General features: G+C 42.4%; 1 protein-coding gene across 8 annotated transcripts in view; it reads left to right on the forward strand.

Annotated features, from left to right (window-relative positions):
- Positions 1 to 1,331: 1,331 nt before the first annotated feature.
- Positions 1,332 to 15,128, forward strand: part of grin2bb (glutamate receptor, ionotropic, N-methyl D-aspartate 2B, genome duplicate b) — a 77,009-nt gene continuing 63,212 nt past the window's right edge. For 4 of the 8 annotated variants that reach the window (XM_072463956.1, XM_072463962.1, XM_072463963.1 and 1 more), the window contains exons 1-2: positions 1,332 to 1,462; positions 4,263 to 4,835. In XM_072463956.1, the coding sequence (XP_072320057.1) occupies positions 4,827 to 4,835 (9 nt within the window). In that variant the 5' untranslated portion in view covers positions 1,332 to 1,462; positions 4,263 to 4,826. Of the gene's footprint in view, positions 1,855 to 2,726; positions 2,917 to 4,262; positions 4,836 to 15,128 lie in introns of those variants that run through there. The other 4 variants (XM_072463958.1, XM_072463957.1, XM_072463959.1 and 1 more) reach the window with 4 other exon arrangements.

The following is a 15,128-nucleotide window of genomic DNA, read 5'->3' on the forward strand; positions in this document are numbered from 1 at the left end:
GAGGTGCACTAGACCTTAGTCCCCACAGCTGTAGGTAAAGGAACCTGAGCCTGGACCATGGATCTATCAGGCCCGGACCATGGATCTATCAGGCCTGGACCATGGACCTATCAGGCCCGGACCATGGATCCATCAGGCCCGGACCATGGATCCATCAGGCCCGGACCATGGATCCATCAGGCCCGGACCATGGATCTATCAGGCCCGGACCATGGATCCATCAGGCCCGGACCATGGATCCATCAGGCCCGGACCATGGATCCATCAGGCCCGGACCATGGACCTATCAGGCCTGGACCATGGATCCATCAGGCCTGGACCATGGATCCATCAGGCCTGGACCATGGACCTATCAGGCCTGGACCATGGATCCATCAGGCCTGGACCATGGATCCATCAGGCCTGGACCATGGATCTATCAGGCCTGGACCATGGATCCATCAGGCCTGGACCATGGATCCATCAGACCTGGACACAACTACAAAAAGTTGTCATCTTGTTGTCATCAATCTCCTCTTTGCCTCCCAGAATCCATTGGTGATTATGGTTGATTATTGGTGATTATTGAACTGTTAATGAACAAAGCTGAAATACAGTTGTAATTTGATCATTAATTTACAGCACTTGGAGTCACATTAGATTCAGTTCATCACACTAGGTTACCTGGGTTACCTGCATACAATATAATCCACAATGAAATGAGATGATATTGCCAACGATAAACCTGGATTGATATGGAGCAGAGATGAAACACTAATACAAAAACAAGTCCAGTGATGAATCCAATATTTAGTTAATTAATGACATTTTTGCCACTTAACAATAGAGGGAGCTATTGCTTTTTGTATAGAAGTGTCTTTTTGACAATTGTTGCAGCATTCTTTCTTCACAGTATCTTCCCTGGTTGGCAGTCCATCAGAGAGTTCCTCCCTCTCCTCACTCCTCCCTCTCCTCTCTCTCCTCTCTCCTCTCTCTCCTCACTCCTCCCTCTCCTCTCTCTCCTCTCTCCTCTCTCTCCTCACTCCTCTCTCCTCACTCCTCTCTCTCCTCTCTCTGTGTAGGAGGCAGTGCGGTTAGAGTTGCCAGAGGTGCGTTTCGACTCTGCTCCTGTGCGTGTCTCTGACTGAGCAGCAGCGCTCCACCATGCAGCCTGTTTGAGTGCCATGTGAGACAAGGCTCTCTGCTCATCTGAAAAGGAAGGTAGCATCTGGCTTTGAGACGGACAGAAGAGCAAAGAAGAAGACCTACAAGTTGCAGATATATATATATATATATATATATATATCTATATATATATATATATATATATATGTATATATATAAATAGAGAGAGAGCGAGAGAGAGGGGTTAAAACTGAAGGACCCCCCTCGCCTGACTTAAGACCCAAAACGGAAGGCTTTGGAGTATTCAATTTTTTCTTTCGTTTTATATTTTTCTTATTCCTCATCGCGGTGCTGGGAGGTGCTTCATCTTTTCATATAGTCTCTCTCTCTGTCATTTGCCTCCTCATCTATTTTTCTATCTATTTGGTTTATAATTTTATCTATCTATGACTGACATTAAGAAAAAAGAGGAGTTTTGTGTCCATTTTATTTTTATCCGCTGTCCTTTTTAACACACCTGTTAGTCTCTTATTTCCTTTAACTACTGCCATCCTCATTCATCATTCTCTTCCTCGTTGTCTTCAATCATACATTCTATAAACTTAGGGGCATTTTCTACAAAAACGGCTAAAATCCTCATGAATGACTTTTTTCCCCTTTTCCCTCTCTTTTGGTCCTTCCACACCCATTTTTCTTTGCATCATATTCTTGGGGAATCTTTAATGTTATTCTAGGTAGGTTAACTATTGTGTCTGCCTATCTGTCTGCCTGTGTGTATTTGTGTGTGCTTTACGTATACATAAAACACACATTGACACACACACGTGCGCACACTAAAAAAACGACATTGTTCACTAAATTGGTCTTAGTCTTGCACCGTTTCCATCCCCGTCCTCTTTGTCATCATGTCAGTGTCCACTTTTAAATGTCCACATATCTATTCACAAGGGACTGAGTTTCTTGGGAGGTTTATCGTCACAAACATGCCTCAGGTAGTGCTCTCACCTCTTTGGTTGACTTTAGTTATACTCAAATTCTGGAATGATTTTCAGTTGGAATCCACAAAGTCAGCAACGCTTGTGATGTGGCTCTATTAAGGCTGGTCTACTTTATGTGTTTTATGTGCAAACGCATGCTCTTTTAATTCATAAGCACTTACTTTTCCAATGATCTGACACCCTCCCTCCAAAACACAACACAGCGCAACAATATTGCAATAGTAAATCTCTTTTTGACGGTTACCTCCAAAACATATCTTCCTTCCTTAAGCTCCTTCCACTCGTCCTCATTCCCATTCTCTATTCGGCAAGAGAGACCGCTTTGAATTAGTTTCATGTCGAACCGTGGCTCAAATGGGTAATGACTTTGCCGTGGCGTGAAGCTGCTAAAAGCCGTGTGCCGGTGTTAGATAGTGACAGACTGATAGACAGATAAACAGTTTTCTTTTCATTTTGCCCCCCTTATATCCATTTTGTTTTGTAATGTTCTGTTCCTTCTGCCATCTGCAAAAGCCTTGGACGCATTTCCATCCGTAGTGAACGCTTGGGTGTGTGGTTGTTTTTATGGACTCTCTGATTGTGACATGTCGGTGTTCATCTGAGTACACTTTAGTAGTAGTGTCTGTTGCGTATGGACTGCCACAGTGGCCAATGCCCCTGTCCTATTGTTCTGAGTGGGATGTCATCATGAAGGAAAATGAAGGACCATTTTTGCTCTGTCTTTGCTTTTGTGTCTCAAATCTTCTCTTCTGTAAAACATCTTCACGACAGTCTATACATTATGTCTTACAGAAAAGAGTTAATTAGGTGAGTAGTTAATGAATATAGCACCCACTCAAATGCGTGTGCGCCTGCATGAACAGTAAGTCTGTGTACGTCAGCATGTGTTTCTGCATGCTTCTGATTCTCAAATCTATTCTGCTTGAGCTTGAGACAGCAGGGTCCCTCTGAAAGATAGTCTTATGTTTACCACAGCTTTTGTGCTCACGTAGTTAAGCCTTCTCACCCTACTATGACTAATTGGCTGTTTTCAGCACTATCCTTTGACCTTTATCCATTATCTTTGTCATTTTCACTATATGAGTGGTAAAGCGGAGTCAGCTGTTTCAGCAGAATACACAATCATTTCTATTTTGAAATCTCCCTCACAAGTTCTCCACTTTGTACTCACTCAATGAGTCTGGAGCAGGTTAGAGGTGCATGCATTGACTCTACATACATTATTCTATGCCCCGCTTCTCCTCCTGCATTTTCAAACCAACAGTATATTCTGTTGCCCGGCGCCCACACTTTCCTTTGTCTTGTTTCCTGCTTGATTCACCCAGATGGTTGAAACTTTGACTGGAAAATCACACACTGATTCATACAGTCATTAAGCAGAAGTATTGAGTTGACTTAATGTGTCATTGTAGAGCTTGTATGGGCTTTATTCCCCCTCATACTGGGCCCCATCTACAGCTTAACCTAACATGTAATCATCTCTTATTTTAAATCAGTTCCAAAAAGATACCGTTTTTAGAAATCAATTAAAATATCAACTATGAAAATTCTATTAAAAAAGAAGAAAGTTTTCTGTGAGTAACAATCCACTCACATTTGTCACATTTAAACTATAGTACAAAACCAGACCTCCCTGTGAGAATGAGGGACACATGAGTTATTATTTAAAAACTCATACAAAGTCAAAATGTAAAGGCATTTTAAATATGCTGAATATTCTTCATCAGCAGAGCTAAGCCTCATCCTAAAAGTTTAGTGATGATATTCGCGCTGGGCGTCTTTAAGCCCAAACAGTCTGAATGATTTAGAGCATCTTTTAAAGTGTGGTGTAACCACTTTGTGAGCACAGTAGATGCAACAAAATAGTTTAAACGAGCTCTGCAGCTCGTGGGTTTCAACCTGATATATGATTTAGATTTGAAAAGGAAATAATGAATAAATGAAAATCTGTGCCCTCAAATATGACAACATTGCTAGATAATTTGATTCATATTGAAAATGTCCTCATACTTTTTAGACAACATAAATGATGGTTCTTGGTGCACTGCACAAACAGAGCATGTTTGCCCTTTTGATTTGACTGTGGGACAAATGACATGATCCAGCCTTAATCAACTGTATTGTTCTTCCATCTCACTGTCCTTCTCCCCTCTGGTCCAGGCTGAGAGGCGGCCCTGCAAACTGATGGTTGAAGCCAAAGCAAAGAGCAAGAGAAAGCCAAAGAAGGAAGAAAGCAAGAGAAGAAGAGGAATATACACCCTGCTCATCTCCTCATCTCCACGGCAACCGTGTTCACACGCTTGCAGACTTCTGGGAGGAGACTTCAGCGAGCTCTCAGCAGCAGAGAGGAGTCCGATGGAAGGAGGCGGATTAAACTACAGCCTCTCTACATTTTCCCTCTATAATCTTTAATTTGTTTCATGTGTGCACAGACATTGAGGTCTCGCCTCCCTGAGATTTGATTCTTCCAGCTCAAAGACATACTTAAGTTTTATGTAACTGTGTCCATTACCCTAGTCATAGTACTGAAAATCTGGCTTCATCTTCTCACCTGCTTCAGCCCCGTCCACCTTCCTTCAAACGGACGTTCATCAGACCACGTCCAGTCTGGGCCCGCTTCCTCTGTCCACCATCCCCACATCCGAGGCTATGAGAGGAGGAGCTGAAGCCCAGATCACTCCATCATGCCAGTTCTGAAAAGCAGGAAGGACATCTGGGCTGGCAATGTTCAAGGTAGGCCTCGCATCTTCACCAACGCTCCTCCGCCCTCATTAGCACAGCCTGTTTGAATCTAAATCTGCAATTAACTGAACGTGCAGACTCTTGAGTGCCCGCGTTGATGTGGAAGTAGTTGAACAGTGCTCTGACCTGTGGCAGTTTGAGGCCACGTGAGATGTCTGGGCCTGCTTCTATCTGCAGATGTTTTGTGTTTACCACGAGATGATGCTGTTCCTGTGCTATTATAGGCTGTGACACATCTTGAGGTAATGGCCCCCAGGATCTGCATCACGATTTGTGGCGGTCACATTAAGGAATCGCTGGACATTACATTTCTGGGCTGCGACAGCGATACTACTCATCACATTATAATATTGTATTTTTAGAATTGGCTCTGGAAAGGAAACGCTGATGTGGTTTTATCTGTAATGTAGCAAATACTCTATATATATATATTTACTTTTGACGGTACTGGAGGAGTGATTCTGTCCAGGTACAATAATGAGGCTTGTGTGGTAGAAGTCAAAAAAGGGACTTGGTTTTGTCTCCATTCTATCGTAAGCGTTGCTAAGTACAACAAGGCTCGTGAAAATGTAGAGGCAAAGTTTGAGGCTTGTTCTTGCTTTAAGCTTTTGATACTCACAACCCCAAACATCTATGAAACAGCTAAAAGTATCAGCAATGTGTAAAATATAATCAAATTGTTTTATGTAATATTAAGTCACTTTAGATCTACTGTAAGGCGTCATTCATTTTCTTTTTCTTTTCTTTTCTTTAAAATGTTCCTTTTTCTTTTCTTTTCCTTTTTTTCTTTCTTTCTTTTCTTTTTCTTTTCTTTTTCTTTTCTTTAAAATGTTCCATTTTCTTTCCTTTTCTTTTTCTTTTCTTTTTTTCTTTTCAAATGCATGAAAAACAGAACAAACAAAAAACACAGATCAAAGCAGAAACTGACCAGAGAGCAGAATAAAAATGAAAATAAACATCAACTAAACATTTAAAAACTAAATCATTACATATTTAAATTCAATTAAAATACCAGTAATGGTCCCAACTAGTCCAAAGCCTTCAAATTAAGTCCAAATGTAACTTTTTCCATCCGTTTGATGTCCGTTAGCATGTCCGTTAGCATGTCCATTAGCATGTCCATTAGCATGTCCATTAGCATTAGCATTACCATTACCTTGTCCGTTAGCATACCATGTCCGTTACCATGTCCGTTACCATGTCCGTTAGCATGTCCGTTAGCATGTCCGTTACCATGTCCATTACCATGTTACCATGTCCGTTAGCATGTCCGTTACCGTGTTCGTTACCATGTCCGTTACCATGTTACCATGTCCGTTAGCATGTCCGTTACCATGTCCGTTACCATGTTACCATGTCCGTTAGCATGTCCGTTACCATGTCCGTTAGCATGTCCGTTACCGTGTCCGTTAGCATGTCCGTTAGCATGTCCGTTACCGTGTCCGTTACCGTGTCCGTTACCGTGTCCGTTAGCATGTCCGTTAGCATGTCCGTAACCGTGTCCGTTACCATGTCCGTTACCATGTCCGTTAGCATGTCCGTTAGCATGTCCGTTACCGTGTCCGTTACCATGTCCGTTAGCATGTCCGTTAGCGTGTCCGTTACCGTGTCCGTTACCATGTCCGTTAGCATGTCCGTTAGCGTGTCCGTTACCGTGTCCGTTAGCATGTCCGTTAGCGTGTCCGTTACCGTGTCCGTTACCATGTTCGTTAGCGTGTCCGTTACCGTGTCCGTTACCGTGTCCGTTACCGTGTCCGTTAGCATGTCCGTTAGCATGTCCGTTACCGTGTCCGTTACCGTGTCCGTTAGCATGTCCGTTAGCATGTCCGTTACCGTGTCCGTTACCATGTCCGTTAGCATGTCCGTTAGCATGTCCGTTACCGTGTCCGTTACCATGTCCGTTAGCATGTCCGTTAGCATGTCCGTTACCGTGTCCGTTACCATGTCCGTTAGCATGTCCGTTAGCATGTCCGTTACCGTGTCCGTTACCGTGTCCGTTAGCATGTCCGTTAGCATGTCCGTTACCGTGTCCGTTACCGTGTCCGTTAGCATGTCCGTTAGCATGTCCGTTACCGTGTCCGTTACCGTGTCCGTTAGCATGTCCGTTAGCATGTCCGTTACCGTGTCCGTTACCGTGTCCGTTAGCATGTTCGTTAGCATGTCCGTTACCATGTCCGTTACCATGTCCGTTAGCATGTCCGTTACCGTGTCCGTTACCATGTCCGTCCAGTCCTTAATCGTTGATGATGTTTGTGTCAACCATGTTTCTGTGATGGCCTTTTTTCTGTCATAAATTTTCAAACTGAAAATGCACAAATCCCCTTGTTCGGTCACAAATGTGTGACTGTTGCCAGAGAAGCCGCTCAGCCTCGTCTCCCGGTGCCTTCGCGGCTCAGACTCTTGGCTGGATTCGGTCCTTTTCGCGCCTGTCGAGACCAGTTGCTCTGAAATCTAACAGAGCTGGCCCACATTCACATCCTCCGACCTGCAGAACTCTAAACACATACAGACGTTTGGGACTTTGTGGCAACTTCACAACCAGCACATGCCATTGTGGAACTGTTAAAGTGTGTAATACCTTTGCATATATTCAGAATAGAGACTGGAACATTTACCATTCTTAACTTGTGGTCAGTAGTTTGAATCATTTACGGATGGGTTAAAAGTTTTGCTTGTATCAATATTTGTGATATCGGGTAATGGTTTAATTTCTCAGTATATCAGCCCGATCTCTTCGTCTCAAAGGGAGACGAAGAGAAATGAAGCTAAAGAGGTTTCTGTGTGTTCACTTGATCACCATAAAACAAACAACGTGTATGATATGATTGACAGTTGACAGCAAGACGAACGCCGGACATGGCGTGAAGTGGAGACAAAGCTTTAGGGACAGAGAAAGTGCCCGCATGGTTATTGTAGTAGTACTAGTTAATTAACTCCTCTGCGTCACCTCTTCTCTCTTCATTGAAATGCTGTTCTTCCAGTCCCTTCGTCTAGATCCAGCCATGTGTGACTGTGAGGGAAGAGGCTAAGAATAGAGAGCAGGGGCCCGGTGCTGTGATTCTGCCTCTACCCACGATGTGTGCCGTTCTATTACTGAATTCAGCTCCCTGCGCTCAAACAGGGTTTTTTATAATCTGTTATTACAAGCCTAGCTAAAAGAACACAATACTCTTCGTTTACACCTTTTTTCTCAAAGCTCACACGATGCAATCATGACAATTTTAAGAATTAATGTACTGCAATACCTATAAATATACAGGCAGCAGCTGAATTAAACTATAATAATGTGTTTAACCTACTTGTACAGTTCACTGATACGTCTGCTCGGGGAGATTGTGACCAGATGTAGAGTTTAGAGAAGGTTTGAAAATGAGAAAAGAGATATATTTAACTGAAACAGACAATACAAAGAGCACATAGAAAATAGAACTTCAGGCTGTTGTGAGATCGATCCCCGGCTGAGACAAATGTTCTCCCCCATTTCACTCCCCACGTCTTGTCAAATAAAGCTCACGGGCAAAAACACAAATCTGAAAATAAAAAAAAGCTCTAAAACAAACCCCAGCACTTCAAAGTCCAAACAGAAGTCGATACCACGAGTCTGCTTTGAAAGATGCATGTTTCCATTGGCACTTGTAACCATGGAGCTATTAGGGCCACAGCACTGGTGAGGGTTGCAGGTAATTATAGGTATTAAGGCTGGAGACAAGATGAATTGTTAGTTTCTCATTACAACTGGTCCCATGAGTCGCAGGCGCCATGGGAAAACCTCCCGAGAGCTGCGCATTAGCAGTTCAGCGCTGAAATCGTGTCTCGCCGTAAAGTGGGGATAATCAAATTGCCTTTGACGACGGTTAAAAAGCCAAACTATCACATTCGGGACTCAGGGGAGATGAAGATGTTTGGTCTTTTCTGGAACAATTGAGCGGATCTAGTTTGGGGCTGGAACCTCAGTCGCTTAGTTCATTACCGTATTTTCCGGACTATAAGTGACACCTTTTTTAATAGTTTTGGCCGGGGTGCAACTTATACTTATATACTTATACTCCGGAGCGACTTATATGTGATATTATTTGTTATTTTCACACTTGCAACCACATTTCATACTCCAGTGCAACTTACATATGTTTTTTTCTTCTCTATTATGCATTTTTTAGCTGGTGCGACTTATACTCCAGAAAATACGGTAATCGATCTTGAACCTAAGGGGATTAATGGACCCCCGGCTCCATCCCACGTTTACCTCCGTCTGGTGCATTCGGCGGGGTCCATTGTGTTGTCTAACCCCTGCTCGCTCATTTACGTTTGCTCTTGACCGTGTCGGCGGCGGTCGGAAGGCATCGCTCAGTGAGAGGGCACGTCGTCGTAGTAAGTGCAATTATGAAGGTGAGGATTCTCCACTGGTCTGAAAGTGCTCTTAATCAAACACTGGAGACTCTTCAGTGAACTTGTAATTTCTATTTTTCCGTTCAGACAGAGAGCGTAACTAACGGTTCAAATACCTGCATGAAAAGTGTTTGAAATAGAAAAAAAAAAGTATGGTAATAGACATTTAATCACAATCCTCCATTTTGGGAAAAGCCGAGCGGGTTGGGAAGGTCACTGGGGTTTTGTAACACTGATTGAAGTTCGGATCACTCAAACATACGCTGGGCCATTTATCCTTTAGCTACAGTAAAAATCTTGCCTAGTTTTCTTCAGTTTTGCAAAGTTTATAATCTATACATTCCAGTTGTCAGCAGATGCGACATATTGTTGGCAGAGACCATAACATCATAGTTATGGTTTATGATGTGTTTTAAATGAATGTTTAAAAGGCTGTGTTCCTTGCTCGTAAATCTCACCTGACTAAGGATGGAATCCCTCTTTAGGTTATCGACTGTATATGTTTTACAAGCTTTTATTGAATCCATTTTGTCATTTTGTGGTTTCATGATATATCAAAAACAATAATCGGCTTTCACATAATTATTGTAAAATGGCCCAGTAAAGTGATCGGACACAACCAGCTGCATCGAGGCTGAACCAACGTCTGGTCTTTGTAAATGATGAGCCCTTTGTGCAAGGATTTTCAGCTTCTTCCATCGGGGCAAAGGTTCTTGGTGCTTTATCTGGGCAAAGGTTCTTGGTGCTTCATCTGGGCAAAGGTTCTTGGTGCTTCATCTGGGCAAAGGTTCTTGGTGCTTCATCTGGGCAAAGGTTCTTGGTGCTTTATCTGGGCAAAGGTTCTTGGTGCTTCATCTGGGCAAAGGTTCTTGGTGCTTCATCTGGGCAAAGGTTCTTGGTGCTTCATCTGGGCAAAGGTTCTTGGTGCTTCATCTGGGCAAAGGTTCTTGGTGCTTCTTCCATCTGGGCAAAGGTTCTTGGCGCTTCTTCCATCTTTGCAAAGGTTCTTAATGCGTCTTCCATCTGGGCAAAGGTTCTTGGTGCTTCTTCCATCCGGGCAAAGGTTCTTGGTGCTTCTTCCATCTTTGCAAAGGTTCTTGGTGCTTCTTCCATCTGGGCAAAGGTTCTTGGTGCTTCTTCCATCTGGGCAAAGGTTCTTGGTGCTTCTTCCATTTGGGCAAAGGTTCTTGGCACTTCTTCCATCTTGGAAAAGGATCTTGGCGCTTCTTCCATCTTGGAAAAGGTTCTTGGTGCTTCTTCCATCTTTGCAAAGGTTCTTGGTGCTTCTTTGCAAAGGTTCTTGGTGCTTCTTCCATCCAGGCAAAGGTTCTTGGTGCTTCTTCCATCTTTGCAAAGGTTCTTGGTGTTTCTTTGCAAAGGTTCTTGGTGCTTCTTCCATCCAGACAACGGTTCTTCATCTATTTGTTTGCTAAAGATGTAACTTATACCTTAATTGTTTATTTGTGTGATCCTTTTTATGCTGACTGGAAATGTTGTCAAGCCGATGGTAAGACTAATAAAAAGTACTTTCTTTAAAACATGTGGGTTGTGTGTGTGTGATCAAAAGATTTCTTTCGTTGTGGCTCGCAGCGGATTTACATTTTCGTGTTTTTATTGTTGGATAACTCAATCAAAATAGAACTCTTTTAAGGTGGGATAATTTGATTATTTCACAACATGTGTAATTTGGTTAAAAGGTCGCATCGTTTTGTACATAATTGTTTCATTCACTCCAACTGTTGCAGCTCTTTGAGGAGGAATTGAGTAATGATAAAGAATGTAAATAGTGTGCGTTGCACCTCTCAGTGGAGGTGTCATTATAGCAGCAGGACTTCTGATCAGCCGACTGAACACAACAGCCCTGACTCACTCATCTGAATATGGGAAAAACTGAGAATTGGAGCAGGTGAAGCTTCTGCCTTAATCTCCATTAATTAGAATTGTGAAATGTAATTAAAGTGGAGTCAAAATGTTGTGCTGGAATTGAAATCACTAAATGGGAGGCTGCCTGGGTGGTAGAAACTGTTGTTTTGCATACAGCTGAGCTGTGACCTACATTGTGAAGTGAAATGCCAGATGCTTATTGTCATGTTGCAAATAATGGCCTCTGAGTCTCTGTTGTGTTACCCAGGTGTCTTGGACAGCTTTGTACGTCTCTGCTGTTATACCATCTCACTCCTAAAAGGCTGTCTCCAGAGATAATCACCTTATTATTTTCCCTTCCTCTTGTTTACATGTAGCCATTAGGAAGCTCACTATGTGACATGATACACCACATGGCTCACAACAATGATCACGGTGTGGCAATAATGTGATCATAATCAATATAATTAACACAACCTACTTTAGGGTTGCTACAAAATTAATACATTTTTCCGGGTCGCTTTTTCCAATTGGTGTTGAAGCATCTGTACCAAAAAAGTACATTTAGTGGTGGTCCATTCTCACTGATGAAAACCTGTGACAAAAAGCTAATTCTTTGGAGGTCATCAACGGCAGCACAGAGAGAGGCATTGCCCCTATTAAAACGCTGTCAACAGTCTGTGCCAAATGAAAACCAAAAGCAAGTATCAAAGAGAACAAAGTCATCAAAAAACATTCTTAGATAAAGAAATACAACGTGTGAAAACATGTGCCTCCTTTACTGGCCTCCTATAGGCTCACTTTGTGTACAGTTCAAAAATGCAATCTGGCAAACTTTTACTTTCCGTCATATTGCAAACTGCCCTAAATACAACCACAACATATCACATTTTTTTACGGATCATCAAATGTATTTTTAATTGTAAAAGCACTTCTTAATTACAGTTATTTTTATTGTCAATCCAATGACAGCATCAACTGTTTATTTACTCAAAATAATATAGCAGCGGATTGATAATCATTTACGTATCCATGACTACCAAAAACAGTTCATGTCATGTTTATCGACACAATTTGAGCCGCTTTGTTGCACAGGGATATCTTGATTATACTTTCAACCGCAAAAATCATCACAAATCATGATTGTATTAATGTGCACAGTGGGGAATTCACTTCTCACCTGTGATTACCCTCCCGCCGTATGCAAATGTGCTCACTAACAGTTACACCTGTCGACTTATGTTAGCCACGGCGCGCACATACACACGTCACATGGGGAATCGGCTGTTTTCGGATTATGGTGTTGGGACGTCGCTCGCGGACGAGGTGCAGGAGGCCGTTTTCTGTCAACCAAAAAGAAAAATCCACAAAGCATGATGACTGGGCCTGATCTGTCATTACATCACCAAAAATCTGCACTTTCCTTTTATTCATTGGTTTCACGCTTTTGTGTGTGTTATAAATGACAAATGACAGAGCTCTAGACCTAAGATAAAGCACTTTGTTAATTCTACTTTCTCTCCCTTGAAACCCTTGAATGGAGCGTCAGAGGCCAGTGGAAAGTTCTGATGCCTTCTGAAAACCAGCAATGCAGATAATGTCCTGTTCTTTACATGTGAATTGGGAGTTGGCGCCGCTCAAACACGCGCACGGCACAACGCTTGAACGATGAACATACATATGATCTTGCAAAGTGCTTGGCTGGATTGATCGTGCCGCTCCCTGGCAGATGGAAAGTCCATAAGTGGCCTTGTGGTGCTCACGCCGCTGTGTTAGTTCTGTCAGCCGCTTGTGCCATTTGATTTGTGTGATTGATGCTCTTTGTGAATGTTAACTGTGATATGACTGATGGCTCGTTCATAGCTAGTGAAAGTAAAGAGGCGCACGGGCTCAGTACGGCCCTTTGCAACCTGTTTAAGAGCATGTGGTGCAAACGCGTGGGATGAGCTTGTTTTAAAATATAGATTTAATGTTCTTATTTCGTCAACATCTGCGTCGTAAATCGTGCAATCTTTTCCAGATTTTCACCCAAAAACAAATGCCAATAAAGATACAGTATGGAGATATTCTTGCTCACGCCAGCTGCATGACTCCATGGAGATAGAGCAAATTAAAATCATACTTTGGCACATTCTCCAGGTTTTTTGTCATACTTTGGTACATTTTAGGCAAAGTAAAACATAAAAAGTTACGCTCACAGTGAAGATGCATGCAATAAAAACACCCATAATAAATACATGTTAAAGTGTAATAATGTAATAGTGTCATAATAACAATCATATCCAATCTTCCAATCCAATCAAGCTTCATCAGCTCAATCAGATTCTTGCAAGTGACTGAAAATATGACATTAACATAATATACAATAGATAGATTTATTATTATGATTATTTTAAGACTGTGTCTTGAGTTGTAGAATTTGTTGCTTAAATTTCAAATCCAAGCTAAAAACAGTTTTCTTTAGCCGTGCATATGACAGACATTACTTTCTCTGCACTCTTCTCTTTTATGTCTTAAACTGTTTTGTGATTTCTGTCACGTCTTTGTGATTTTAATGCATTCTTTTCCTGTTGCGTGTGAAGCACTTTGAATTGCCTTGAGTACAAATTGTGCTCTACAGATTTAACTTTTCTTGCCTCGCCTTAAAATACCTTCAAAAGTTCACACAATTGCCCTGGTATTGCGTATTGTGAGCACAAATCTCACGTAATTGTAGGATCTGAGCAGTATTCGTCTCAGATCACTTGGAGGGTCAGAACGGCGGCCTGTGTACCCGCGGAGGTCGCAGCTGCGTCGACGGAGCACTTGACCCCCGATGGTTACGTCGCCATCGCGGGCACGGCTGCCTCTCTGTTCAGGCGCGCCGTTTTCGTGGCAGCTCGGCGTTCTGGTCACATACAAGCCTTTCTCACACGTGGGTGTTTAGTGGAGCGGTTGTTGCCACTTATCCCCGTGTCCCCGCAGTGCGTGTACAGTACGTGTAAGTGCAGTAATGAGACACAAACATCACCTATGGATTCATGTGTTCTCTGTAATAAGTGCAGCCACATGATGTTGGATTGTTCACTATTGCTCTGTTATGATCTAATGGGAGCAAATGATCAGCTATTTAAGTGTTAGTAATTAAGTGTGTGTGTGTGTGTGTGTGTGTGTGTGTGTGTGTGTCTGTGTGTGTGTGTGTGTGTGTGTGTGTCTGTGTGTGTGTGTGTGTGTGTCTGTGTGTGTGTGTGTGTGTCTGTGTGTGTGTGTGTGTGTGTCTGTGTGTGTGTGTGTGTCTGTGTGTGTGTTTGTGTGTCTGTGTGTGTGTGTGTGTGTGTCTGTGTGTGTGTGTGTGTGTGTGTGTGTCTGTGTGTGTGTGTGTGTGTGTCTGTGTGTGTGTGTGTGTCTGTGTGTGTGTGTGTGTGTGTGTCTGTGTGTGTGTGTGTGTGTGTGTGTCTGTGTGTGTGTGTGTGTGTGTGTGTGTGTGTGTGTGTGTGTGTGTGTCTGTGTGTGTGTGTGTGTGTCTGTGTGTGTGTGTGTGTGTGTGTGTGTGTCTGTGTGTGTGTGTGTGTGTGTGTCTGTGTGTGTGTCTGTGTGTGTGTGTGTGTGTGTGTCTGTGTGTGTGTGTGTGTGTGTGTGGCTCTGATTAGTCCAAATGTCCCAGTTCAATTGAAATAATGGGTTTAAATCTTTTTCAATATTATATTATTTTCATTTTTAGATTAAAAAATAAATAAAATCTCTTTCTGCATTTTTTCTGTATGTTAAAAGTTTTGTTATTGTGGTGCTTTTTCGATTATGGTTCATTATCGCTGGAGGAAAAAAAACAAGTTTAATTTTTTTCATTAATATTATCATTGAAGGTGTAACTTTCCTGGTGGATGGCCATGTTTGTCGTCATGGAGATGTTACTTCACCTGGATTGTTACACAGACTGGCATCACATTGATCTATCGCCATGAAAAGCTCTGGGAAAAAACAACAACAGAAAAAGCAACAAAACATAAGCCTAAAAAATGTGAAAAAGGAGACTGCAGATTTTTTGAGGTAATAAAA

The sequence above is a fragment of the Eucyclogobius newberryi genome, unplaced genomic scaffold (genome assembly GCF_026437365.1).
Source record: "Eucyclogobius newberryi isolate DKJ021-1_F unplaced genomic scaffold, fEucNew1.0.hap1 SCAF_4, whole genome shotgun sequence".
Lineage (NCBI taxonomy): Eukaryota > Metazoa > Chordata > Actinopteri > Gobiiformes > Gobiidae > Eucyclogobius > Eucyclogobius newberryi.